The following is a 25,635-nucleotide window of genomic DNA, read 5'->3' on the forward strand; positions in this document are numbered from 1 at the left end:
TTGGCTCAAGAAATCCTGTAAAATAGAATTACTGTACGGGCAACAAAAAACGTGACAGCAAATTTCAAACATCTTATGAAACATTTTATTACTATTCATAAAATGCAGAGGGAAAAAAAAGCAACACTAATATTTCATTTGTCATGATTACATCTTAGGATAAAAGCACCATCACCACACTGTAGTAACACACGATTCCACGACAAGCCGGACTTTGCTGTAATTGCCCCTCCTCAAAGCTGCCCCCCTCCCCCCTCCCTTAAACAGTCAACACACATAACGGTGCAGGAGCACCAAATGCAGGAAAAGTCACGGCCATGTCATAGTTTGAAAAGATAATGCTGATTCACAGAGCTTCGCAAGGCTGAATGGATGTGCCAGTGAGAACGCAAGTGTGCCCAATTGGCACTTTTTTTTTTTTAAAGGACGATTGTCCTTTAAGACAGAGAGGGACCGAGTTTATGCCACAGAACAAGTGTGGAGATGCGTTAAAAAAGTTCCTGAGTTAAGACCTTAGGCAGGACTGAGCGACAGGATGGAAGCGTCATCAAACCCATCAACAGGGGGTTCATCTCCAGCCCCCAAAATGGAATGGATCTTTTATTGTCATCGCACATGCAGAGCAACAGAACAACTTAAGAGACACTACCCGTCCAAGAGTTGGACAGAATAGGATTTTAAAAATAATAATAATAATAATAGGGGGGGGGCTCGAGCTACACCGATTTCAAAAACAGAACTAAACGGATCAAAATTTATTTTCACACACACACGGGTCGGCTTTTTTTTTATCCCCTTTTTAAATTGTGCTGCTAAAACCCAATGACTACTTTTAGGTATGCTTGGGGAGGTGCAGCAGCATGATATATATGGGGAAAAAAAAGTAGTCCATTTCAGCTACATATTGAGTGAAAGGCGATTAAACATTTTAAGTGCAGGGCGACATACAATGCAGGCCTTTTGTTTCAGATGAAATGCACCATTTAAGATGTAAATATATAATATTAATAGGAAAAACAGTCCTACTATGAAAAAAAAATCAACTTAAAATTTCACTTTTTTATTATTAAAATTATATATTTTTTAAATATATATTTTAATTTAGTGTCTATATTGTTAAGCTTGGCTTATTACATCAGGTTCAAAGTAGAGAACATACTGGGAAACTGTTGGATTCAATGTCAAATACATTAACGTTAATATATATTTGAATCTTTTTTTTTTTTTTTTTTGCAAAACTAAAAAAATACAAAATTGAATGCCTAACGGGCAAAACGATATAGAAACGAGCACCACAGCATCAATAAACAGTAGCGGTTTTATGCTGTCAATGTCCAATAGATCACATTCAAATCCATTTCCATCTGAAACCCAAACAAATCTAACACTGAACTGCAATTGTTTTCAATTACGGCTCCTGTGTACATTTATTGAATATTTTGACCAGACATTGCACCTCGAAAGCGACAACAATGTACTGCGTTTAAAACACTGCATCCCTTTGATCACACTAAGCTACAAAAGGTTCTCACTTGCACATCCCGAAAAGCTGCCTGACGTGGAAGGTTTCCCGAGAGCGAAAACCACGGCAGAAGTCGCGTTTTGAACCATTAGCTGCAAACGTCCTGGTTTTACGTGCAGGAGAGCACCGAGCTGTCTCGTCTGACTAGCAGTTCTACAAACAGGACAGGAATCTGTAAGACAAAATTAAACCGCAGAGATATGACGCCAATGATTAGAAAAACAAAGAAGTGTTGGCTACAGAGAGACTACAGTGGGGTGGGGAACATCACGTCAGATTTGAGATACACACCACTCAAAGCTCAACATATTGGGCAATTTCAAGATGAACCTAAAATGCACTAAACCAAATGTTTCAATGCGCATGTTCAACTCTTCAATATTTCAGTACTTTTTGCACAATTTGCTGCTCTATAAAAACGAGCTGAATGGCAAATTCAAAACAAGCCAATACATATCCTGGTTCAATGGGGTCGATGCCACGGACTTTCGGCTTTCACACATCAGCGTCGTTTCCGGCCACTGATGGCCGCGTTCCAACACTCGCACCCAACCATCTGAAATGCTTCGGACAACTGAGACAGACACACTATGTTCGTCGACGAGGGGCACAAAGGCGGAAACGAAAGAACTGGGACGCGGCCCACACGTCGCAAACAGGAAACAAAGCTGATGTGTGAAAACCAGGAAGTCCCGCCTCCTCCGTGGCATATTCCCCATTATACTGTAATTGGTATTTAAACAGTCTTCTTCATCTTGCTGTTCACATTCTGACTGAGTACCTCGAAATTTCACGGATAGATGATGCTAACAACGTAGCAGCCGTGGCTAACTTCATCTTGAAATTTCAATCGAAAGTCCAATATCTCAAGCTTTTAGTGAGCAATGTGCTATGAACGTTTGTGGGGGATTTTTATATCAGCTTCACTGAAATTTTATAGGTGTTTGAATTTCAATGCAGGTGGCCCACGGTTCCTCACCCTACCGTCAGCATTAGAGGAGTCTCTCACACACACACACATACACATACACAAAACAAGTGTTTTACATCAGTGCGGCTCTTGCAGTACCCACAAAATCATCAAAAGAGATTCATCCGTAAAGACACGTCGCTTTGTTTGCACCATTAATTGTTCAATTTCATGTTTAAAACAGAAGCACCGTTTGTTTGTCTGTTTTATTCCTGCAGAGTTTAAGAAAACAAAAACAAAACAAAAAGACAGGAGAACATCCCCGTCGTGTTCGCTCCGCCACAGCACCTCGGCACGCTGTAGCTGCGTGTGCCGCCATGTTTGTTAAGGTCATGTGGTGGCTGAAGACTGAATGTGGGAATCACAATGCAGCACCGATAGATTTTTTTTTCTCATATATATTTAGACATATATAATTACATATTAAATATAGCTTTGCGTTGGTGCATTTGTACAAAACAGTGTTGTTTTTTCACTGAATGTTTTTTTTTTATCCAAAAGTGTTGTACACCCCAATACAATATTAAATAAAAGAAATTAAAGGCCAAAAAAGGGGAAAGTTAACAAATAAAGACAAATAATAATAATCCCTGTGTACAGCACAATGTGTTGCCTTTGTATTTTGGATGTTTGTCCACTAGAAGAATAAATAAAATCAGGCACGGTCCAAATTTAGCACCATTGTTTTCTGACAGCGAGTCACAAACTATATTGCATTGTACAACACATACAACAGGATTTTTTTTTTTTTTAAGAAAAGAAAGAAAAGGGAAATAGGGGGACATAAATATATAAATCTAACACAACTGTACAGTCAAGAGAATGAATCATATTCACAGTACAAACACAAAAACGCCAACACAAAAACAAAGGTGTGAAGTAGTCCAGTAGTTTGTTGTGGCAAATGGTAAAACGATTTTCCCAGTGTGAGAGGATGCGTGCGTGTTTGTTGAACACATTTTAGAGTCGTAAAACCTCGGTGTACATCCGCGGCGCCCAGCAGCTCAAATAAATATACAACGTTCATCTTAAGAAGAGGTTAAAAAACATCCTGCTTTGAGAAGATCTCAAAAGTAGTGCCACTTGGAAAAACGTAATAAAAATAATAATAATAAATAACACAGAAGCGCGTGCGGCGCTTCTATGTATTTTTTTCCTGTTATTATTATTATTGATATTATCTACCTGGATTTAGCTTCACTTAACTCGACAGCAGTGCCAGAGAGAACGAACACAGAGCACCATTTTGTAGCAGAATATTGAGTCATGTTCACGCCCCGCCCGACTAGGCAGGAATGAACGGCTTTTGGAGTAAACGCTCTTTCAGACGTCTGATGAAACAGGACAGGAACCTCCGCTGATATGTTACAAGTCTGATGTTATTTAGAGAAAAGGAAACGCGGAATTGCTTTGATTCAGTGAGTTAGGACATTAGAACTCTGTGAGCTTAAAGCAGCCGGATGAGTTCCAATGAAGTTTACTTTTGAATGAAACGACGGGTGGTTCCTAAAAAACAATTATGCTACAAATGCAACTGTATGTTGTTATCCAGTGTGAACTTAAAACATGAATTTCCTCATCTTATTTCATAGTTCAGATGTAAGAAAAAAACAATATAAAAGACACGCTTTGTGACATCTGGGTAGAAATCAAAGAGCGGGTCAAACAGGATGTGACTCCTCCAAAAGAGGAAGTTGTGTGCTTGTTGTATTAATCCATTTCTTACTGCTCTCTAAAAAAGATGCATCAAACAACAATTGACATCTAAACACGACCGGTTCCTTTGAATTCTACTCATAGTGATCACATGTTTGTGTTTATGTGTGTGTGTGTCCCAGTACAGAAGCCGGTCTTGGAGGCGGTCCGGTAGTACAGACGTATTAAAGCACCAATAAGTGAGGAGCAGAGTGCCTTGGGTCCACACCTGGACATTTGCATAGTTTTTTTTTTTTTTTTAATGTTGAGGTAGTTTTCAGCAATTACCTGAAAGGTGAAACAAAACAAAAAACACACTTAGAATTATTTTTTCCGAACCCATAAGAAAAGGCCAGTAAATCTACCCAAACCCGGACTGTGCACTGCAAAGACCTGCAGTCGTACTCAAAACAGATTTTTATTGTACAGTAATATTGTAGGAGAAACTTACCTTGTCCATTTAGAACAATGAACTCCCTTATAAGTCTCTCTTGCTCTCTCTCTGATTGCCCGCAACACACCACCTGCCCCATTCCCTCACCCCCAAAACCTATCTCGGTCGGGAGCCAGGGAGCGGGGTGGTGGTGGTGAAGGTGCCATGTGTACCCATAGTCCTCCGCATGTTCCCACCAGCACCTGAGATGCTGGCGGGAGGCGGCGGGGGCGGGGGCAAGCGGGGGGAGTAGTGCACAGCGTATGGACGTGACGTGGAGGACGGCAAAGAGGAAGAAGAGGTGGCAGAGAAAACGACAGAGGAGGAAGACGAGGAGGAGACAGTGAGGGTTTGCACCCTCTGGTGAAGAAGCGAGGAGTGCGGGAGACGGGACGCGTGGGGTGGCGGCGGGGCGTGGGCGGGCGTGGGCGCCGACGTGGAGGAGGAAGGGCCGCTGTGCAGGGGCAGTGGAGGGGGCAGAGTGAGCGTGGGATGGGAGGGGCTGTGCAGCACCGACTGGGTGCGACTATGCTGGGCTTGTGACGACGGGGAGGGAGGGAGAGGCGAGGAAGCGGGTTGGGGGGAGGAGAGACTGAGCAGAGAGCCGAGGCCTCCGGATGTGGGCAGCGACGCCCCGAACTGATGGGAGGATACTGAGGGAACCGCGTGGTGAAAGGTACCTGCAAATCATATAGCAGAAATGGAGGGAGCAGGGGGGGGGCAAGAAAGCAGGGAAGCAGATACAAGGAGCAAAGAAAATGAATAGGGAGCAGGGGGGGGGGGGGGAAGAGAGAAGCGGGGGCTGAGCCAGGTAGCGCTAAGCGAGTCTCCAGACAAGCACACACAAAGCAAAACAGAGTCAGACCACTATTTCTTTTTAAACAAGGACTGGGTTAGCTTTAAAGATGACAGTTTATCGTATGAAAATTGGCCGTTGAAAGTCAGGTGCTTTTATTAGCACTAGGGATGTAACGATATCCAAACGTCACGATATGAAGCTCACAATACGATAATTATCACAATATCATGGAGAGAGGCTGGGGATAAGAATAAAAAAAAAAAAAAACTCACAATATTGAGAGAAAAAAAAACACAATAGTGTGTTTTTGTACGTAACAGCAGTGACAAAAACAGGCTTGGCCATGTCATGTCACATGTCATCGTCATGTGCGCCTATCAACTCAGTGGCGCAAAGCATCATGGTCTATGTAGTTCACAATGTTGTGTTCGGCTTAAACGGGCAAAGAGTTGTTGTTTTTTACGGAGATGTTGCAAAGCATTTTATGGTACGACTGATTATGGGAATTATAACCACCGCAGTGGCCAAAACATTCCTGCTTAAAATTAAACTGCACTAATAAACTAACCACCAGATGGTGCTAGAACAGCAGAAATGGAATACAACCTTGCCTTTTTAATCATCATGACATGATAACGATATAGCGGCAATTTTAAGATCGCAATATTGCTGCTTTCCGTCATCTCTAATTAGGATTAGAACTCCTAAATTGTGAAGAAGAAAAAAAATCTATAATATATCTCCTTTAAAACCATGATCGGTTGCTGATTTGATTTTAGTGTACAAGTGAAATGACTCTGACACTACCAAAACATACACCCACAGAAAATGACAAAATATCCAACAACTTTCTGATTAAATTGATTCTAATTTCCAATTGTTTACATGCAGCATTTTCCAAGGGTGTTTGCAACTGCAGCCAAGCAGCCAGTCAAAGCGCGGCAGCACAGACAGCCAGAGGTAGCGGCAACAGCTTGGAACTCCTCCACTTACCTCCCTGTTAGTGGAACTGTCCTGTTCCCTTTCACAGGAAGGCTAATACTATCCCTCACTCTGACTGTTTAATGATGTTGAGACTGGGAGGGCAAAAAAAAAAAAAAAAAAAGAAGTAAAGAAATCAACGCTATTTACTCACCTCCTGCTGCTCCACCTGCAAGCCCAGCGCTAGAAAAGCTGCCCAGACCAGAGTGTCCGTTGACCAGCCGTGTGCTGGCGCTCGCCCCGGAGCTTCCTGTCTGGGCCCCGAAGAGCGACTGTAAGACCGAGGTCCCTCCGAGTGGGAACTGAGAGCCCAGGTACTGACCCACTGAAGATCCTGTTGAAACTGTGACCGGGCTGCCGCCGACTTTGCCGCTCAGAATGCCTGCGCCGTTGCTGGCGGCAGCAGCTATGAAGATGTTCTGACTGGAATGGCCGCTGCTTGTTTTCAGCTCCCAATCCCGAGGGGCCTTCTGCTTCTGTAAACCTTGGCGGGGGTCGGAACTGCTGGCCGCTTGGCCTCCTGCGCTACCATTGCTTCGGTTGCCAGGCTCTTGGCTCAGGAAAGGGTTGGGATTTGTGTAGCTGGATAAATCGCCATCGCTTCCCTTCCTGTGATGTTGTTTGTAATCGGCATCTGAGTTTGACCCAGCCATACCAAATGGAGAGCCTCCTTGTCTCAGGTCAGAGTTGGGTTGCTTAGGGTCAGAAATGGGTGAAAAGGTTGACTTCCATTTGCTTGTAGAGGACAATGATGATGATGAGGAGGAGGAGGCCTCACTGCCTGTGCTGTTGCCGCTGCTGCTACCCGACTTCCTGCCTAGTAAACACACACAAGGAATAAAATTTGAATAGGGATATATAAAATATAGATTTTCTTTAAATTACTTTTACATAAATAGTCAAGTCTCAGGAATGCCAAGTTTAATAGCTAAATTAATCTTGTTAGCCGTCTATTTCTGAAAATGTGCCTTTGAGCAAGCCGTTCTGCAATTCTGCCCTACTGTTAAGAAACAGTTGAGCTAATTTTGGGGTATTTTCACAAAAGCTTCTAACAGGCATGCTATTAAAACACATAAAAAAAAAAATATATATATTATTATTAAATTGTTTATTACCTCTTTCACATTCACCAAGTCTACTGTGTCCATCTCTGCTCTCCAAGGATATCGTAGCAATTTTCCTTTCAATCCTACAAAGAAAACATGCACAGAAAAATCCACATTAAAAACAACTTTTCTAAGGGATCTATTAAAGTGTGGTCAACAACACAAAATAAATGACAAATATCAAGGTCTGTGAGTAGGGTTACGAAAATAGCGAAAAACCCAGATTTGACACCGGGGACTATGAATGCCGGATTTGAAAAAATGGATACGAAAAGGACTGACGTTTATTTCCCAGGTGTTCGAACGACAGGTATTGAAATGCTTTGAACAACGTTAACAAGAATTTGATCTGTCTAAGAATGATTTTTACAAATATTTGCAACTAAGACATTACCTCCAGAGACATAGTGAATGGGAGAAAATATGCAAGGAACCAACTAAAGTTGAGGAGTTGTTCATATTATATTCAAAGGGACAATCAATAAAGGGGGTTATTTAATTTTTTTTTTTTATAAAGCTCTGCAAATTGATTTCAGTATTGATGTTATGGAGGTCAAGGAAAATTATTGCTATTAACAGTTTTAAACAAGTAAACACTTACCACTATCTCCGGGTGACTACAGATATGTACAGGACGCCGTGTGTGATTTTGCAGTCCGTTCCCAAAGCCAATTTGGCTGGTGCGAAGAAATGTACTAATTTTTTAACGTTGGTGAATATGTGACTGTGCCGATTTTAAGTGCGCCGCACCGTGAATTTTTCGAATTGTCACTAAAAACACAAATTAATAACACAAATTAAATGACAAACCGATACAGTATTTGGTACAATGGACTTGGCTGCTTTGAGCTGAATTACCGTGAGCTGGTGCTGTCAGCTGGGTATCCTGAGTCCTCATCATCAGTACTGGCGGCAGAGGAGTAACGGCCAGAGCCGTTCATCTCCAGGGGACGCTCCCTCTTCAGAACTGGGGGTTGGTCAGGGGTTGGCGCGCCGGGGCTGCGGCTCGACTGCTCCGGCGAAGAGATGGCGGCAATGTCCAGAGGCTGGTTAATGTTGTTTACCTGTTGATGACCATCATGAGCTCACACTTGAAGCGACAGGGTGGACTGCTTGTTAGTGGGTGACTCACCATGGAATTGATGTTGAGTGGGGATCCAGAGGAGTGGTTGTTAGCACTGACCCCGGGGAAGGACCTTCTCTTTGGTGAGCCGCTGGCAGTGACGGCCCCCGTGGAGCCGCGCTTCCGCCTCCCCCGCTTGCGTCCTTCTTGAGGAGCGAGGCCGTGCGCGGAGTGCGTCGATGGCGGCGTGTGCGTGGGGGGCGTGTGTGCGCGCTGCGTGCCGGGAGACTGGTGGTTGTGGTTTCCATGGTTACTGTGGTATCCCTGCTTGGTCGAACTGCCGGCGTGGTGGTGGAGGCGCGATCCTCCGGCCAAGCCGCCTCCACTGCCCGATGATGAGGAAGAGGAGGAGGAGAAAAAGATTCTCCTCCGCAGTTCATTGTCCTGGGGTTCCGTGTCGGACTCGGTCTCCTGACGTTCCTGGCCGTCTTCTGGAAGAATCCTCTGCGGTCCGTCTGCATAATGAAGAACCCCTCCGGTGCTGAGTGAGGGGCTCTGGATTGGACCTCTTCTGCTCATGGGTCCCGCCAGAGGCGTGTTTGTGTGTGGAGGCGATGGAGAAGCACCATTTTGTTCCTCTGGGTGGGGACCTCCATTCATGAGCCCTGAGCTAGATGAATATCCTGCAGTGAACAACAACGATAATGAAACAATTACAGTGCACTTGCTTTACATAAAAAAAAAATGATCAAGAAACACATAAGAAAATATTCACAACCTTTTTTCCACATTTTACATTGCAGCCTTTCTGTTTCCAAAGTGGAAAAAATTAAAAAAATTTCCTCAGTTCGACCTGGCCAAGGGGCTCAAGATTGAACCCACAAACAACAGGTTTTGGGACACTTGCCCAAAATACGCATATGATGTTTTGTTTTGACATTAAGAAACAAGTCCCGAATATGTGAGTTACTAATTGTACTTTTGCCAAAAAACACATCAGTCAACCCCCAAAATTCCAAATTGATTATGACAGCACATGTAGTGCACTTATATATTGCACTTTATTTTTATCATATATTATTTAAAGTAGGGCTGCCACAAAATATTTTTAAATAATCAATTATTTCATCAATTACACAGGTAATTGATGGAGTAATCTCAAGTGCTTTTAAACGCTCTAAGATGTGAATATGTAACAAATACAACCGACTGAAGTAATAATTATACAGGGATGTGATTTGACCAAAGTGAAATTATCTGAAAATTTAGCCGGGGGTCTGGGGGCCGCTGGCACTCGCTCATGGGTTTTCCGTGTTTTTAAGTACTTTCAATGCACTCACATGACAAAGAAATAGACAAAACAACAGCATAAATTTTCAATGTATATTGAACTATCCCATATAAAATGGCAGTTTTAGTCAACTCAAAATCAGTCACATTCAAAAACATTGGACTGCCTTTGCTTTTAAAAACTATCACATCTAACTAATGTGATTACTAAGTTAACACATAAATAATGTTGAAGAGTTCAAATTTCATGAACAAATAATTGTTAATAATAATTATATGACCAAATGAAAAGTAACTCATATTAGAGCATACCACAAATGTCTTTGTTATAGCAGAAGATGTTATCTGTCGGAGTCATGTGCATACACAATGAAAAACAAAAAACAAAACAAACAAAAAAAAAAATCGTTTTTTTTTTGGGGGGGATAAAAAAAAGCGGAATTCCGCGAATTAGCGGAAAAATCACATCCCTGTAATTATAGTAAATATTTATATGAAAATACATCTAGGGCCTTTTTGTACTGTGACAAACGAGTTCACAGCGAGCCATTCGCAATCTCGAAACATCGTATGTCGGGTACGTTTTAAACTGAACTAAACCCTTGTATACAATAACACAGTGGGATACAATTCATCAAGATTTATTTCCATAAATGTATTCAGAAGCCAACAGATTTTCCTTACCATTGATTTGACTGGCCTGAGACACAGGACTAGGAGTACTTCTCTGCAATGGAAACAACAGCATATTGTGATGCCAAATAAAAAGTGACGCCTTTCAATGTGTTTGAGAATACTGACCAATCTCTCAGCCCGACTGGGCAGCACCACGCTGGCCAGCGGAATGCTGACTGGAAGTTTGCTTGGGTGAACAGTGCTCAGCGGGATACTTATTGGAAGGCTTGTGATACTGCTGTCTGCCTGAACAGATGGACTCTTCTCCTTTCCGCCCTGAAGGGGAAATGACTGCTTAGAAACGGAACATCCCACATGCACACAACTAAAAAATCAATTACCCTCTCAGAGCTTTTTGGAGTATTCTGGGCATCGAATGCATGAGGGGATGGACTACCCTGCTTGGCTCCAAGAGGAAAGTTAAGGCCACCCATTTCCCCTCTGAAACAGAACAAATGGATACTGTTAAAACAAAATCGTCAAGCTTCAGGAGCTTTTAGCAGCTATACGCACCTGTGTGTGGGCAAGCCAGGGCCTCTAAAATGGCTAGCGGCTGCGGGTTCCTGGTTGAGGTGCCTGCGCAAGGCAATTTTGGCAGGGGAGAAGCGCGTGTAGTCGGGAAGAGCGTGGGAGACGTGCTGCCTCTGTCGAGCCTCGGGCATGGCAACGTCGTGGTCGGGAGAGATGGGCAGGTAGCGAGAAAGAAGCTCCGCCTTGTTGTTGCCGCGCTCGAAAGAGGGCGAGCCGATACCGTTGATGGGGCGTTCTGGGCTGATGCCGTTGAGAGCTGGGACTGAGGACAGGCCGAACTTGGAGGGGTCCAGGTCAGCGGAGGAACGGGATTCCAGGTTCTTTCGGTAAGGGGAGCCCTCATGAGGGCTGTAAGATTTGAGCTGAAGAAGCTCCTGTTGCCTTTGACTTTTCTCCAACTCCACAATGCTGATCTATAATCACCAGAAGGAGCCACTACATCATGTCAGAGAGAACATTATCCACTGAACAGGCAGTGATAAAAAAAAAAAGAGGAGACAATTGATGTCCTAACCTGCAACTCCAAGCAGTGTCTCTGCTTCTCAGAGATCTGTCGTCGCAGGGCCAGCTTCTCTTTCAGCAGACTCTCCAGACACAAAGAGCCCCAATCCAACTTCAGCTCGTCACATCGAGATTTTAGCTGCATCCCAAACTCAGTTTAAATTCAACTCCATGCCAAAAACAATACACTACTTTAAGGATGGCTTTCAACTACAGGCCAAAGTGACCAATTATGATCAAATGTCTATATACGATTTCTTTAGACTGTCTATTTCCAGATACATCTCAAGTGACACATATGGCTCTGTTTAAACTGATGGGAAAAAAAGGAAGCCTGCATGCGCAGAGGCCCAAATATGGCATCAAGCTCATATTGATCAATATCTAATACAAAATTTGAAACACATTTGAAAAAGGACAGATTCCAATTACATGAGTTTTCTTCACTTTATACTGCTATGATGCAAATCCTGATCGTGTCAGTTGAGAGCAAAATATAAATTAAAAATCCAGCCTTTAATTGCCAACTTGTACCCAAATTAGGAATTGAAAGCAACTTGGCAGCGGCATGGGCGTCTCTCACCAGCAGCACGCTGTGATCTCGCAGTGAAGCCATGTCTCTCTCAAGCTGTTTGGTCTGCTCTTTCAGCTGATGGTTGTGGGCAGATATCTCCTTCTGGGCCTGCAGCACGTCCTCCACAGTGAGAGCTTTCACTCCCAGCTAAACCCCACACACAGAAAAACACTATTACTTTTCAACATGGCAGACAAGAGCGTTCTTGCATGCAGTATGGGAAGAAAAAAAGTCTGGTTTTATGATGACAGTTTGGCGTCTGGGACAAATATTTCCAAATATAAATCGGTCTCAAAGGCAAAATTTGTTATGAAAAATTAGATGCGCCTTAGAAGGCACTAAATGAAAACACAACATAGCGAAACACAAAGCACAGTATTCCACTAACGACACATTTTTGCTTTTTTTTTTTTTTTCTGCCGTTTTAAATTTGGGCGGCACTCACCTCATCCAGTTTGGTCTGAAAGAGACCTTTGATCTTGTCCTTGTGAGACTGACAGATGGAATGAAGCTGCTCTGCCTGCATGGACAAATCCCTGTGTTTTTGCTAAAGACAAAAAGCCATAGCACAGGCAATAAGACATTAGACTTAAAATGGACAGTTAACTGAAGAACTACCAAAGATCAAAATCCAATTTATTTGGTCTGGTATAAGTTTGCCCAATATGCGATTTGTTCACCGATTGCAATAGCCCATATGAAATGCAAATCAAAAACGAGCATATCAGATTTAGGTGTCAATGTGATGTAGTACCTGCCTACTTTATGGTTGGTACACACCGACTCAATTTTAGAAAAATGGCAATAATATTTAACTACTTTGCACATTTCTAACCCACTAGCATGAACAATGTAGCATTTGCAGCTAAAAATAGACATCTGTATCCGGTCAGATTTAAGACCTTTATACAAGATGGGAAAAAAAGTACAGACATATATTACCTTCTCCTGCTCTAAAAGCTGCTGAAGATTGGATTGATACTGAGGAGTCTTCATGTAGGCCATAAACTGGAGGTATTGAACTTTGATGTTATCTGGTGACAGAGCGGTGACACAATCAGTTTCCCAAAAATACTGGAGTGGATTCACAGCTGTCCTCGGCTTACCTAGCAGTTGTTGCAGACCGGGAGGGGTTGGGCTCAGCAGCAGTTGATTGGCTGGATAGTGCTGAACCTTAGGAGGTAGCTGGTAAAAGGGACTCCGCGGTTGCAGGTATGCATCTGCGCACACACAACAAGAACGGGTTGGATGAGTTTTAAAGCCACACGCACAGATGACGATATCATCCCCAGCAAATTGTGTGCAGCGTTGCGTGCTCCTCTGACCCTGAGGGGGCGCTGCAGAAAGGGTCTTGGCATGCAGCAAATCCAACGCGCTCTGGTTCTTTTTCTTGCCGACAGCCGGCGCCGCCTTCTTGGGCCGACCCCTCTTCTTGTTGTTCAGCTTGCGACCCTTGGCCAGCAGTTTTGTTTGACGCTGCTTGGCGGCGGGCTTGACCACAGTCACCAACGGGGGGCGCTCCTCCTCCCCACAGGAATCCTGCTGTAATAGCAAAATAGTGGTCAAACATATCACTTGCCGTGTTGGTTATCTCGTATCTGTGATCCCAACGTACCAGGCTGAGCAGAGAGAATTAATTTTTTTTTTTTTATTGATCAATCTGAAGGAAATTTTGTTTTGAAACAATTTCATTTAGTGTAATTGTGAGTTATAGTTTGTGTCAAAAATATTGCTTTATACGAAACCATTCCATGGCACAAAAACGTTGAGTACTGCGACAATAATGATAGCACAGTCTACCTTGTTTAGTTCCTTAGTTTTGGTGGGCGTGGTGCTATTGCTTTTGCTGTCCTTAGTATCTTTCTGCTGACGTCGCCGAGCTGCCTCTTGCTCTTCCTGCATTGAGATGTTATAAGACTTTGACACAGAAACTTCACTAATTACTGGAGTACATGTAATCACACAGAGGACCAATATCGGGACTTACCCTGAGTTTAGGATTTTTGAGACTGGCAAAGTAGTTTTCAAGCTGAAAATGGGACAAAAAAAAAATCATTATTTTTTTTAACCTAAAACACAACAGATCTATTTTTGCTGTTTGAGAAGGAGCCCTGAGTGAATATTTAGCTGCCAAATAATTGTCCCCGAATGTCAGCCCAAAAGGAATAATCCACAATTTGATATATGCATATATTCATAAACTGACCATAAATTGAAATGAGGAGTTTGCGACACACTGGCTTTAGTGTTACAATTTGAACAAGGGCAGGATGTTGACTGAATAATCATTCCGTTCAAAGGGTAAAACAGTTCTCCTTACTATGGTGCGGTCTATGGTGTGCAGGTAATAGGAGACCGGCTTCCCAGTCCAGGACACGGAGCCCCTCAGTGGCGAGAGCTCTACCACACGCATTATTGTGCCTATATCTGCAGATGACAGAGATGACCGTCAAGGCGATCGTACAAATCACCGGCGAGTAGAGAGATGAAAAGGTACCGTCCAAAATAAAAGTGTGCCACTTACCACTCAAGTTTCGGCTGTTTATTCGAAAGTTCAAAGGTGCAAATGGTTTGGAGGATACAATTTTTCCACCTGAAAAATAACATTTTAGAATTTAAATATTGTGCAGTGCAAGATGGACAGTGACCGTCATAATGACGGCACAAAGCAAGACACTCCAAAAGTAAATCTTATGCTCCAATATGATGAGAATTAGTCAAATGAAAATATTGCAGTCTGGGGGAGCCAGTATTACAATTTATGACAAGTGAAAGTAGAGTTTAAAATAAAATATAAAATAACCTAAACAAATCTAAAATTAAGTTGTTTTTTTAATCCTGACTGGAAAAGGGAGGCAATTATTGTGAATGAAGCATTGGAGGGAAAGCCAGCATTTAAGAAAATATGCTAAAAAATACATGTTTTTTTTTTTATGTAATCTATTTGTAGTGAGTGCAAAGCAAAGTTTTGTTACTAACCTTCCTTCATGTTAGCAAAACGTTCCTTCAGCTGGTGATCTACCTCTGGACCAAAGGCAAAATTATTCACAAATATAATACTGCAAAACAGAAGAAAGAAGGACCAGTCAGAAAATGTCTGTCACTTTAAGAATGCCGTACGGCGTTTCCAATTTTTTGTTCACGTCAACCTTGTGGTGGCGATTCTTTCTTTCCATTCTTCAGACAGAAAATCTCCTCTCTCCAGCTGGAAATGCAAGACAAGGAAGAATTGATGAGTGTTTTCACCTCTAAGAATGACGTCTTAGAAAACACTACTTACAGTGTACTCCCCGTGTTTCTTCCCATACCACTTCATCCACTTTTTAAACTCTTTGTCCATGCTCTGTAAGAAATAAGGTCAACATCACTACACAAATAAAGTAGAAAGGCATTTTTGTTGAGAATACAAAGAAAGCTAACAAATGCGAAATAAAGGAGAGAGCGGATATTAAAGTGGCTCTTGGCAATGCCCATTTATTCATTGACCAGTCTTCTATTTCAGTGACTCTCCATGCTTCGCTTTTTTTAGCCACAGGTACATATGAAATTATTAGGGGTGTGAATTGCCTAGTGCCTGGTGATTCGATTCGATACCAATTAATCCCGTTTCGAATCTATAAATTGATTATTGCGATTTTTTTTAAAACTCAAATTTAGAAAATACTAATCAGTAAACTTTTACATGTACACTGTAAGATTTGTATGAAAAAAATATTTATTTATCTGAAAATTCTGGCTTATAACTGAGCCACTGCATTTAACAAACAGGTCTGTTTCATGTTTCTGAAAATAAAATATTAAGGCTTAATGTTCCATTAATATAACATTCTTCCATGCTTAATGTAAATCCTAACCCTAAGTAAGACGTTTTGTTGAATATTCCCATAAAATATGGATGTTTAAAAATTGATTCGGCCGCAAATCAAATCGATTCAAGAATTGCGCGCTGTAATATCACGATATATTGCCGAATCGATTTTTTCTAAACACCCCTAGAAATTATAATCATAAACATAGTCAAGTATTATTATGTTATGGCATTCTTGACTGGCTGTTCACCTGCAATTAAAAATGTTGAATCAAAGCAAAACTAGTGGCTGACGGTCATGAAAATTCCGGCACACTGCGACATAACTCATAAGCATTCAGTCATGGCGCTAGGGTGCGCCCTGGACTGGTAACCAGCCAATCGCAGATTATCTAAAACTCTCAATCAAAATAAAGTGTCAAATGTTTTGAGCTGTGTGCGTGTGTTACCTCTGCATAGGTTGCTGGAATGTCGGCTTTCTCGACACCGTAGTAGTGTTTACAGTTGGTCGCTGCTGCAACCTGCAGCACTACCTGACCCACGCCTACACAGCACAAATATTAGACTTAGTATTGACAAAACAATACCACCTTTGAACTGCCGCACTGGCATTTCACGCCGCCGCGCAGTCGGCTTACCGCTGCCGAGGTCCACGAAGGTGTCATCCTCCATCATTTCCATCTCGTCGATGATCTGCGCCACCAGGTCGAAAGAGGTCTCGCCGTAAACCTCGGGCGAGAAGGGCTCGTAGTTGTTGAGCTTCTCCGGGTCGGTCACCGAGTGGTTGTAAACCTGTTGGAGGATGTGTCGCAGCAGCCCGTTGGAAGGCCGCTTGTTCAACTTCATGGGCTGTGTGGTCCCTTTCCACTAGAGGGAGACGATTTATGTTCAGCACAGTACATAAAATAATCATCTGTACCTCTGATCACAATGGAATGTTCCTTTTTTTTTTTTAAAGAATTGCTGGGTTGGGTTAGTTCACGGTTACATCATTAGGTTACAGAACATTTCACATATAATTTGGTGCTTACCAGCTGGTGAATGCTGTCAATGGCCCGGTTGTATTTGTCACACAGTCTCTGCATACTCTCAAAACTGTTTCAATTCAAACAAACGATATACCAAAAAACAACAGAAGATTAGAAACATCATACTGGCATTTCTATGATTGATTGATTATTAATCCAAAAGGTAAGCAGATCTGCACTGAGCTTACAATGCATATTACATGATATACCTCCTTCAGTGGTGTTCACTGATCAAGTCTACATTCTTTGAAGTGACGCGCGTGTGCAGTTCTGACGCTCACCTCTTGGTGTCGTAGTCGATGAGCACGTAGTTTTCCATTGCCAGCTTGAGGTCTGGAATCTCCTCGCACACCCATCTTGGAAACACGCACGCACACGATTTAGTCACAAAGTGATGCACCTGACACAGCAATAAAAAAAAAAAAAACGGCGTGATGAGTCAGGGTGCAGAGGCGACGCTTACCGGATGGTCTCGATGATCTCATGAGCAGCATCGTGGTGTTTATCCTGGAAAGAGAAAGGAGTGACATTTACTAGAATGTCACTGTGAATTGGAACGTAGTAGGTGGAAGAAAAACACAACAAATGGTGAATAACCACTTAAGAAATGAGCTGTAAGTGAACAGGATTACACATGCGAACACTCATACGTCTCATGTAATTACTCATAAGCAGAGTGAGGCACTTAATAGGAAATGACTTCATGATTAAAAAACGCCATGCTTAATTTTCTCAAGTCATTACACACCGAAGCATGCTGCGGCGTTTTGAGTCCAACACAAACACAGCTTGTCATATTACGGGCTCTAGAAGGCACACAGGCATCCAAGTTTCTCAATTGTACGCAAAAAAAAAAAAAAAAAAAAACACAAGAGGTTGACCAGCAAGTCAACGGGTGGGAGAAGAAGGTAGTAGTGACTCTCACGTCTGTAGAGCACCAAATGTTTAATATTTTGCTTGAAGTGCAATTTTGTCTCTGTATATTTTATCTGTTAATATTGCGTTAGTGGAATAGGAGTTAAGCAGCAAAATTCTGCATTTTATCAATATCAGAAGGCGTCCATTTTTGCCACTTGCCGTCGACTGAAAATGACATGCTAAGGTCTCAGGTAACAACCAATCGCAGCTCACCTGTTTTCTGAAGCTGAGCTGTGATTGGTCGTTACATGAGACCTGAGCAACTGTGATGTCATTTTCACTCGACAGCAAGTGGCAAAATGGCTGCTCCCTGAGATGGATAAAAAGGGCTGGATTGTGCTGCATAACTCATTTCCACAAATGGAATATTAATCAGAATGTCATGTTTGGACTAGTGAGATCACATATAACATATTATTGACAAGAACTGTTTAAGCTTGACTTTCCCTTTAATACTGGACGAAAAAAGCAGCCGTCGATATTTCCACCAATCATATGTAGTGTTACATCCGGCCCCCTCCCCCCCCCACATCAAAGCTTGGAATTGACTCTACATCAATCGGGTGGATTAGAACAACCCGGAAACATTAACGCAATGCACGCCGTCTCTACAGAAGATAATTTGAATGTGATAAATGCTGCCGGTTAACAATATGAAAAAAAAGGTTTGAAGAATGGACTGTGGAACTTTATTTTTTTTACCATAGTTGTGTTTTTAACACTAGTAATTGTACTTTTACTCAAGCAGAGAATGCCAGTAATTTTTCCATCTCTGTTTACCAGCCAATATTGCCTAAAAAGACAGGCAGCAATTATGTTTAAAAAAAAGAAGAAAAAAAGTGTAATCCTATAAAACTGGTGTTGAATGTGATGCATTGGAAAATTTGGATGCACCTTACTTTTTGTGCTGGTGTATCAAAAAAATAAAAGTTGGACGCACCACTGTAATTTATCTCGAACCCTGTCTTAGTGGATAAAATGACTTGTATAGCCTATCCCAGCCAAATTTGGTAGGAACAAAACATTTCCCCCTTCTGTGTGTCGAATCTTTCCTTCAAAGTTGTTTAAAACAGCCCTGGTGTCTGTCCTCAGACATCCTTCATAAAAACGGTATCATCTGCAGGGCTAGATGGTAATCTTGACTGCAGTGCGCGGGAGCAACTGCAAGCTCAAGTTGCAGCGATGAGCGCAGGCAGCGTGAGCCCCAGCTGACCCACTGACCCACTTTCCGCAGTCACACTGCGGGTGCTCGTCCAAGGGAGTGCCTCTGGCGGAGGCGACGCGGGGAAGGAGAAAGTGAGAGGTGAAGAAAGGAAAGCGAAAGTAAGGAGAGGCGGTGGAGAAACGAAGGCGGTGGGCGAGGAAGGGAAAAACCTGCCATTTGTCAGCTGTTCTTGCGGCCTGGGCTAGCAGCTTACAGGCTGCGGCTTCCCGCGCAAAAACTGCCCGCCAACACTCCACAAGCTGCGCGCGCACATTCAAATGTGTGCAGGAAAGAATACTCCTGCCCAGTGCAGTAAATGATCAACTAGCTTACCTTGCAACTTACACCACACCAATAGGCTGACACGCTATTGCGACGGGACATAAATACATCGAAAATGTTCCGTATGCGTGCGGGATACCACACCAGGGAAGTCACATGATCGCACGGAACGGCACAACAGCAGAGAGCCGAGGCTAAAAATAATCTAGCGAAAGATCCCATCTCACTGTCTACTGTCAGCGCAGCCATACAAACCAATGGCGTGCGAGGATGACGGCGGCATTAAGGACTACAGACTAACTGACGACTCCAGGGAGCCATAAAGTCTTATCACATTTGCTGCTATCTCCACAATGACCGGTAATATATGCCGTGTCCTGAAAAGACCTTTAGTTCGATGTGTTTAACTGCACTGAGATGAACTGTCCTAAAAAAGGGACAACAAGGCCAATGCTCCTTTTTTTTTGGAGAACTAACATGCCATAACTAAACACTAGGGTTGTTCCGGTCTGACTGGAAATCGGGGCCAATGACATAACTTTCAGCTGATTCTCTTTTTTTTTGGGGGGGGGGGGGCACAGAGCGGCAAAAAGTCCTATTTGACAAAGCTATGGTCAAAAGGAACAGTAATAGCTTAGTTTTACATCAAACAAAATGTAGTGTGGCGTAAAAAAGACCAGATGTGGAAAAGAAGTGAATCGGACTGAGTGAGGTGCAAAAAAAAAAAAAGAAGTGACATCCCTAGCCAAAACACGTAGTATTTCATTTTGATTGTGAGGCAATGTGGTAGTTTTCTAGTACCGATACAGTACAATGCAAATCAAGCCTTTTATGGTGCCCATTTTGACCCTATAATTTATTCAAAATAAACAAAATCCGACGTCGATCAACAAATGATGGTACCTTTAGAAGTTCTACTCCATTTTTCTTTTAAGATGATACATAATACCATCATGCCATAGCATTGGGGGCGGCGTGGCTCACTGGTAGTGGTCATCTCCCCACCCAGAGGTTGTGGGTTCAATCCCATGCCATTGTGACCACGTCCAAGTATCCTTGAGCAAGATACTGAACCCCCAAGTTGGCTCCTGATACTGCATGATCAGTAGGTGAATGAGTAATCGAATATAAAAGTGCTTTGAGGGCCATTAGAAGCTTGGCTCCCACATCCTCCAAAACATGCATGTTAGGTTAGCTGAAGACTCGATGTCTGTAGATTTGTCTACACTAAGGAAAATGGCTGGCTAGATTTTAGGATCCAGAAAGCAACCCACTCCCATGTCTTCATATTTTCATTGTTTCAATAAGTTAACTCTTTGACTGCCAGACGTTTTCAGAAAAGGGATGCCGTGGGTGCCAGCCGATTTAAGCATTTTTGACTGATCTTTTGAATGATCTTTCAAGGTCCACAGAAAATTATGTGTTTGGACTATGGAAACACACATACCACCAAATGAAAGATTGGACTCTCATCTTTCGTCAGAAAAAAAAGTTTGTTTCTACCTTATTCCGTTTTTGAGTAATCAACAATAGAAAATGGTTAGTTTCACCTCTGTTTTGAAACAAACGTCTTTGGCACTCCTCCATAGGATTTTACTAAACGTTATTTAACGTTATTGGCAGTCAAAGAGTTAAAGTGACAAACAATGAATTATGTCAACGTGATGTCGTGGTGTGTGGGCATCCAAAGAGGTTGATAAGTGCGTGCCTTGTGCTACAGCACAATAGTCTTGTTGTGTGTGTGTGTGTGTGTGTGTGTGTGGAAAACGCGTTCAACACTGCGCCCATGCAACGTGGGTGAGAGTGATGCAATCGTCTGTCGTGTCGTGGAGTGGAATCGATTGCTTTTAGCTGACATTCAAAACAGAGCTTGGGAATGCAACTGCTACTTCCATCCCGCCCTCTGTAGTGTGGACCATATGGACACGAGGAGGAGAGAGGAAGTCTCGCCCCTTTGAAAACAGTTGGGGGTGCGCCTCAATGACATGACACAGGCGCAAAACCGTGTCTCAAATTCCTGCCATGCTTGTTCATGAGCGTGCATCCATGCGGGCCACAACAAAAGGAAGTTGGCGAGACGGTCCAGGCAAGTTGTGAGAGTGTTATCAGTAGCGTAAAAGGGGAGGGGCCAACGTTTACACGCAAGCGCACCCTGGAGTGGCTGATTGCGACGACTTCCGCACCCAACAGCGTAGGCGGAGAGGAAACGTTCAGAAAAGAACCCCCGCTCGAGTATTCTGAGAATTTCCACTGTTTTTTTTTTTTTAAGTCACTGTCTCACCGCAACCACTACAGAATAGAAACACCGTTCAGTTCATGAGTCTCACTAAAACGGTAAGACAAGCACTTCCTTTCCCGTCTCTTCTGCGGTCCTAGACAGCGGGTGCAACAACTACCGTCAACTAATGTTAAGACGCTTGATGATCAGTGAAAGCTTTCACTTTATGTCAACACAGTCTTACACTGTAGGACTGCAACCATTAATCGAATAACTCAATTTGATCATGTGAACAAAACAATTACCTCACATGCACATAATGTGTTTAATAACGCAAAATCAATACTTATCCGATTCCTCGATGGTACAATAAATGCTTGACTCTAAAAAATATTCAATAGCTGGAGCCTTGGAGTCATCGAGACAATGTGAATGGGAAAAAATATGGGATTGGATACAGGGTTTTTCCTGTGTACAAAATTCAGAGGCGCCCCCCCCCCCCCCCTCCAGCCTGAGCCACTGATATCGCTTAACACAGCACTCCAGCTGTGTTGATTGAGGTCGGCAGCAACGCATTCTAACTGCAGTTGCAGTGTTGCGCCATTATGGAGGCGCTATATCAACAGCAGTTTACCGGAAAGACCTGACGCAACAACCGCAAACAAGATTTCTTTTTATTTTTTACTTTAATGTACGGAAGAAGAAACACATCATAGAGCAACCATTGCACACGCCCATTTCGCGCTCCAGCCATCGCCTAAGTCATAAAAACACAATATATACAATAAACATAACAGTGTTTTACAGCAACGCTGCGGCTAAACTATATTTACAATTTAATATGTACTAGTGGATGAATTTTTAATGATTGTAGTTAAAAAATGGCAACTTTGTATTCATATAATTTCTCATTTCTAGTCCGTGATCGTAAAACGGCTGCAGGAGGGCGGCCGATAATGGTATTGGTCACTGTCGCGAGTACCGATAACTTAAAATAAGACTGGTATTGGCACCGATACCTGGTATCGGTAAGTCACCCGTTATAATCAGGATGATACCAGCTCTGCCTCATTTTTTAGGCAGGAAAAACCCTGGGATATCTTCTAATCGGAAGACATCTGATAAGTAACTGTGGGTGCAGATGAGATGTATACCATCAACGTCAGCTCGATGTCATCAAATTATATCAGTTGGTGACGAATAAACACACCTACCTGCACAAAAAACAAAATCATGATGATGGTGATTGTGATCTAAACGTGTCACTACTCACTAGGGGCTTATTCATGTTTAAATAAGTTAAAAAATTCCAGATGGCTTGGGTAATGCTGAGGGTTGTTAGGAGTCCGGATTCCTCCCACATTCCAAGAACTTGCATCTTTGGTTCATTAAAGACAAAATTCTCCATAGTTGTGAATGTCTAGGGTGTCTATTTATGCCATATGATCGGCTGCCGACCAGTCTTGGGTGTAGCCCGTCTTTCGCCTAATAGGATAAGTGGTACAGAAAATATAGGCATGTACAGTAAATATATAATTGGAACGTCTCTTTAAATATGTATGTGGAAATACAGTAAAAAAAAAAAAAAAAAAAAAGGAAATATATATAGGCATTAAATTGGGCTTGAACACTTGAACCAGTGGAAAACCACCCTTAAAGACAAAAACAGCCAAGCCACTGTGGCCATGTGCTATAAGGCATGTGTTAAGTCGAAGCAGATGTTCAGTCTCAGAGAACAAAAACAAACGTATATGCTTGCCCTGCATGCAATGCATGGGAGCAGCAAACGTACATTTGGGCACACACAAACAAGACACTCACATCTTTAACGTATTCCAAAGAGTCAGAGTCAGTCTAACATTTTAGCCATTGTGTTGACATTTATTGTACAGTATACCAACATAAGAATGGGCCGGTCCATTTTTTGCACCCGAGTCACTTGATTTTGATGTATCTGCCGATAGAGTCCCGATCAGACACCTCAGCAAAGCATTAAAAGAAAACAAGAGCACACGTTCAAACCGTCTTGATCACTTTCATATATTCACTTGACTAAAAGTCTCATGTATATATTTTTTTATGTACAGCTCCAAGTCTAGTGCAGCAATGGTTCTTCAAACCAAGTAAACAAAATATTTTAAAATATACTGTATATAAATGCAAACAAATTACATTTAAATTAAATTGCATTGAAATAGCCTAAGTCAAGCAGAGTTGCCAACCGTTTTAAAGCATAGCATGCTGACTGATCTTGCAAAATATTGCGTTCTGTGACGATGTAAACACCAATCCTACTACCAAAGGAAAGAGCAGACTTTTTTTTTTCATCAAAACAAACCGTTCATCAGCAGTCAAACACGGGGTTGGTTTCTCCAAAACCACCGATTTCTGACCAAGAAGCGGAGAACATGTCAACACAGAAAAACGTGACACCATTTTTGTTTTTTTGACACCTCAAATTATAAAAAATACAAAAACAAGATTCCGAAAACGTTTTTGATGGCAAAATAAATATTTATAAACGGGCTTTGAGCGATGCGGACTCATCTGTGACTTTATAACGTGGCGTTTTACATCAATCGCGTAATCTTTTCTTACATTTTCTAGTGTTTACCACAACAGTGTTTATACATATACATACCCTGCTAAAGCGTGACATGTTTTGAATTTTCTCCTCCATAATCAAAGTGACAAGCAGAAATTCACCACCTTCTCTTTCACCTCATTCCGTTCATTTTGACATGTCAACTTATATTTTTACTGAAACTTGTCAGGCAATTGGAGAAAGGGGTTCTCAAGTAGCAGATGAAATTAAAACGGTCAAGGAAATAATAAAGAAATACTTCTTATTGACCAGATTTTCTGTAGGTGATATCACACAATATTCTCCAAAAAGTATTTTTTTTTTTTTTTTGACAACACAAAATACTTAATTCCTCCAGAACCCATTAACTTGATTTGCAAAACTTATGAATCATTTTTGCTGCATACATTTGCCGCCTTGCCTCACCTGTCCAACTGTACATGAGAAAACAGTGACAGAAAACTACAACTGCTGCACGCATGCAAGGGACGACAGAATTACAGCAAATATCAACATAATACCAGAGCTTTTAATTGGCTGAGGTAGGAAAGGAGTAATTGGTCAAGTATGTTTTCTTAGTGCTCTATATGCAACGTACACTTGAAAACACATCATGGATTGCAAATTATTAATAAGTTACGACTCTCAGTCTCCAGTTTCGGAACCACTGCTTTAATCAACGTGACAACATTGCGAGGTAAGGTGACACAAGGTGATCGCGTGCCCAAGTCCTGAGTTGACACACCAGGGCTGTCCTAACCACACTAGCGTGCCCGAGCTCGGAAGTGGCTAGGCTAGCTAACAAAGCCAAAACACACACAACAATGCATAATATATATCCTACAGCATGTTGACAAATAACACTTACGTAAACCGGTAAGGGCCAAGGGTAGCCCGCGGCTTCTGCTCCAACCGGCGATTTGAGCCTGAGCTCCAGCTTTTCTCCCATTCTCCACTTGACGGCGGCTTGGGTTTGCGGCTAGCGAGCTAGGCTAGCTAGTAGACTGCTCTCCGCGAGCTACAGCGTGTGCATGTTGAGGCGGGTTCAAACGTGTTTTCCGGAAAAAAACAAAAACAGCGCCCCCAAACAAGGCGTCGAATAAGCACAAGGTGACGTCTGACTAGGTTCCCAATTGTCAATAAAATTGCCCCCTTTATGACCACTGGCAATAACACCTCGTCTGTGTGGCCGCCATCTTGCCCGGCATTGAAAAACTATGGCAGGAGGCCACACACACAGGGGAGAGTGACGTCAACGAAAGGGAGGGGCTTTGAGGTCGGGGAACCGTGACGGCGGGTGGCGGTGTGCCACTTTTACAAATGTTTTCCTTTTTTTTCCTTTTCTTTTTTTTGCCTGGCAACTATTCCCACATTCAAGTTCTTAGCGATTCTAAATATAAACGTAAATAAATAAAATATGTAAAAAAAAATTAATGACTGAACGTCACTCAGC

At 42.4% G+C, this 25,635-nt stretch overlaps 1 protein-coding gene across 9 annotated transcripts; it reads right to left on the bottom strand.

Moving 5' to 3' along the window:
* Positions 1-62: 62 nt before the first annotated feature.
* On the bottom strand, positions 63-25,431 carry dot1l (DOT1-like histone H3K79 methyltransferase). 9 transcript variants are annotated; one of them, XM_077583072.1, is made up of 29 exons: positions 25,051-25,431; positions 17,440-17,483; positions 17,258-17,332; positions 16,980-17,043; positions 16,587-16,815; positions 16,398-16,492; positions 15,421-15,483; positions 15,290-15,345; positions 15,120-15,199; positions 14,665-14,733; positions 14,461-14,567; positions 14,128-14,169; positions 13,941-14,036; positions 13,466-13,679; positions 13,247-13,360; positions 13,083-13,174; positions 12,586-12,687; positions 12,150-12,287; positions 11,580-11,705; positions 11,048-11,478; positions 10,876-10,975; positions 10,661-10,810; positions 10,544-10,586; positions 8,639-9,252; positions 8,365-8,570; positions 7,516-7,589; positions 6,555-7,217; positions 4,639-5,300; positions 63-4,475 (listed from the first exon to the last, which is right to left on the bottom strand). In XM_077583072.1, the coding sequence occupies exons 1-28, from the start codon at positions 25,129-25,131 to the stop codon at positions 4,738-4,740; spliced, it is 4,731 nt and encodes a 1,576-aa protein (XP_077439198.1). In that variant the 5' UTR covers positions 25,132-25,431; the 3' UTR covers positions 63-4,475; positions 4,639-4,737. The 9 variants fall into 9 exon arrangements, with proteins under 9 accessions (XP_077439198.1, XP_077439196.1, XP_077439195.1 ...); XM_077583070.1 differs by having other exon boundaries at positions 13,466-13,682; XM_077583069.1 differs by lacking the exon at positions 25,051-25,431 and adding an exon at positions 19,432-19,713 and having other exon boundaries at positions 8,365-8,552; positions 13,466-13,682.
* Positions 25,432-25,635: the final 204 nt, after the last annotated feature.

The sequence above is a fragment of the Vanacampus margaritifer genome, chromosome 13 (assembly GCF_051991255.1).
Source record: "Vanacampus margaritifer isolate UIUO_Vmar chromosome 13, RoL_Vmar_1.0, whole genome shotgun sequence".
NCBI lineage: Eukaryota > Metazoa > Chordata > Actinopteri > Syngnathiformes > Syngnathidae > Vanacampus > Vanacampus margaritifer.

What these genes read in the sequence shown, in the direction of transcription:
- dot1l (XM_077583067.1), bottom strand. Translation starts at nt 19,629, where the DNA reads ATGGCTGCGCTGACAGTAGACAGTGAGATGGGATCTTTCGCTAGATTA. An exon ending in GAGATCATCGAGACCATCCG is followed by an intron (nt 17,333 to 17,439) that starts GTAAGCGTCGCC and finishes CGTGTTTCCAAG; the next exon opens with ATGGGTGTGCGAGGAGATTC. An exon ending in CCTGGCTTGCCCACACACAG is followed by an intron (nt 10,976 to 11,047) that starts GTGCGTATAGCT and finishes GTTCTGTTTCAG; the next exon opens with AGGGGAAATGGGTGGCCTTA.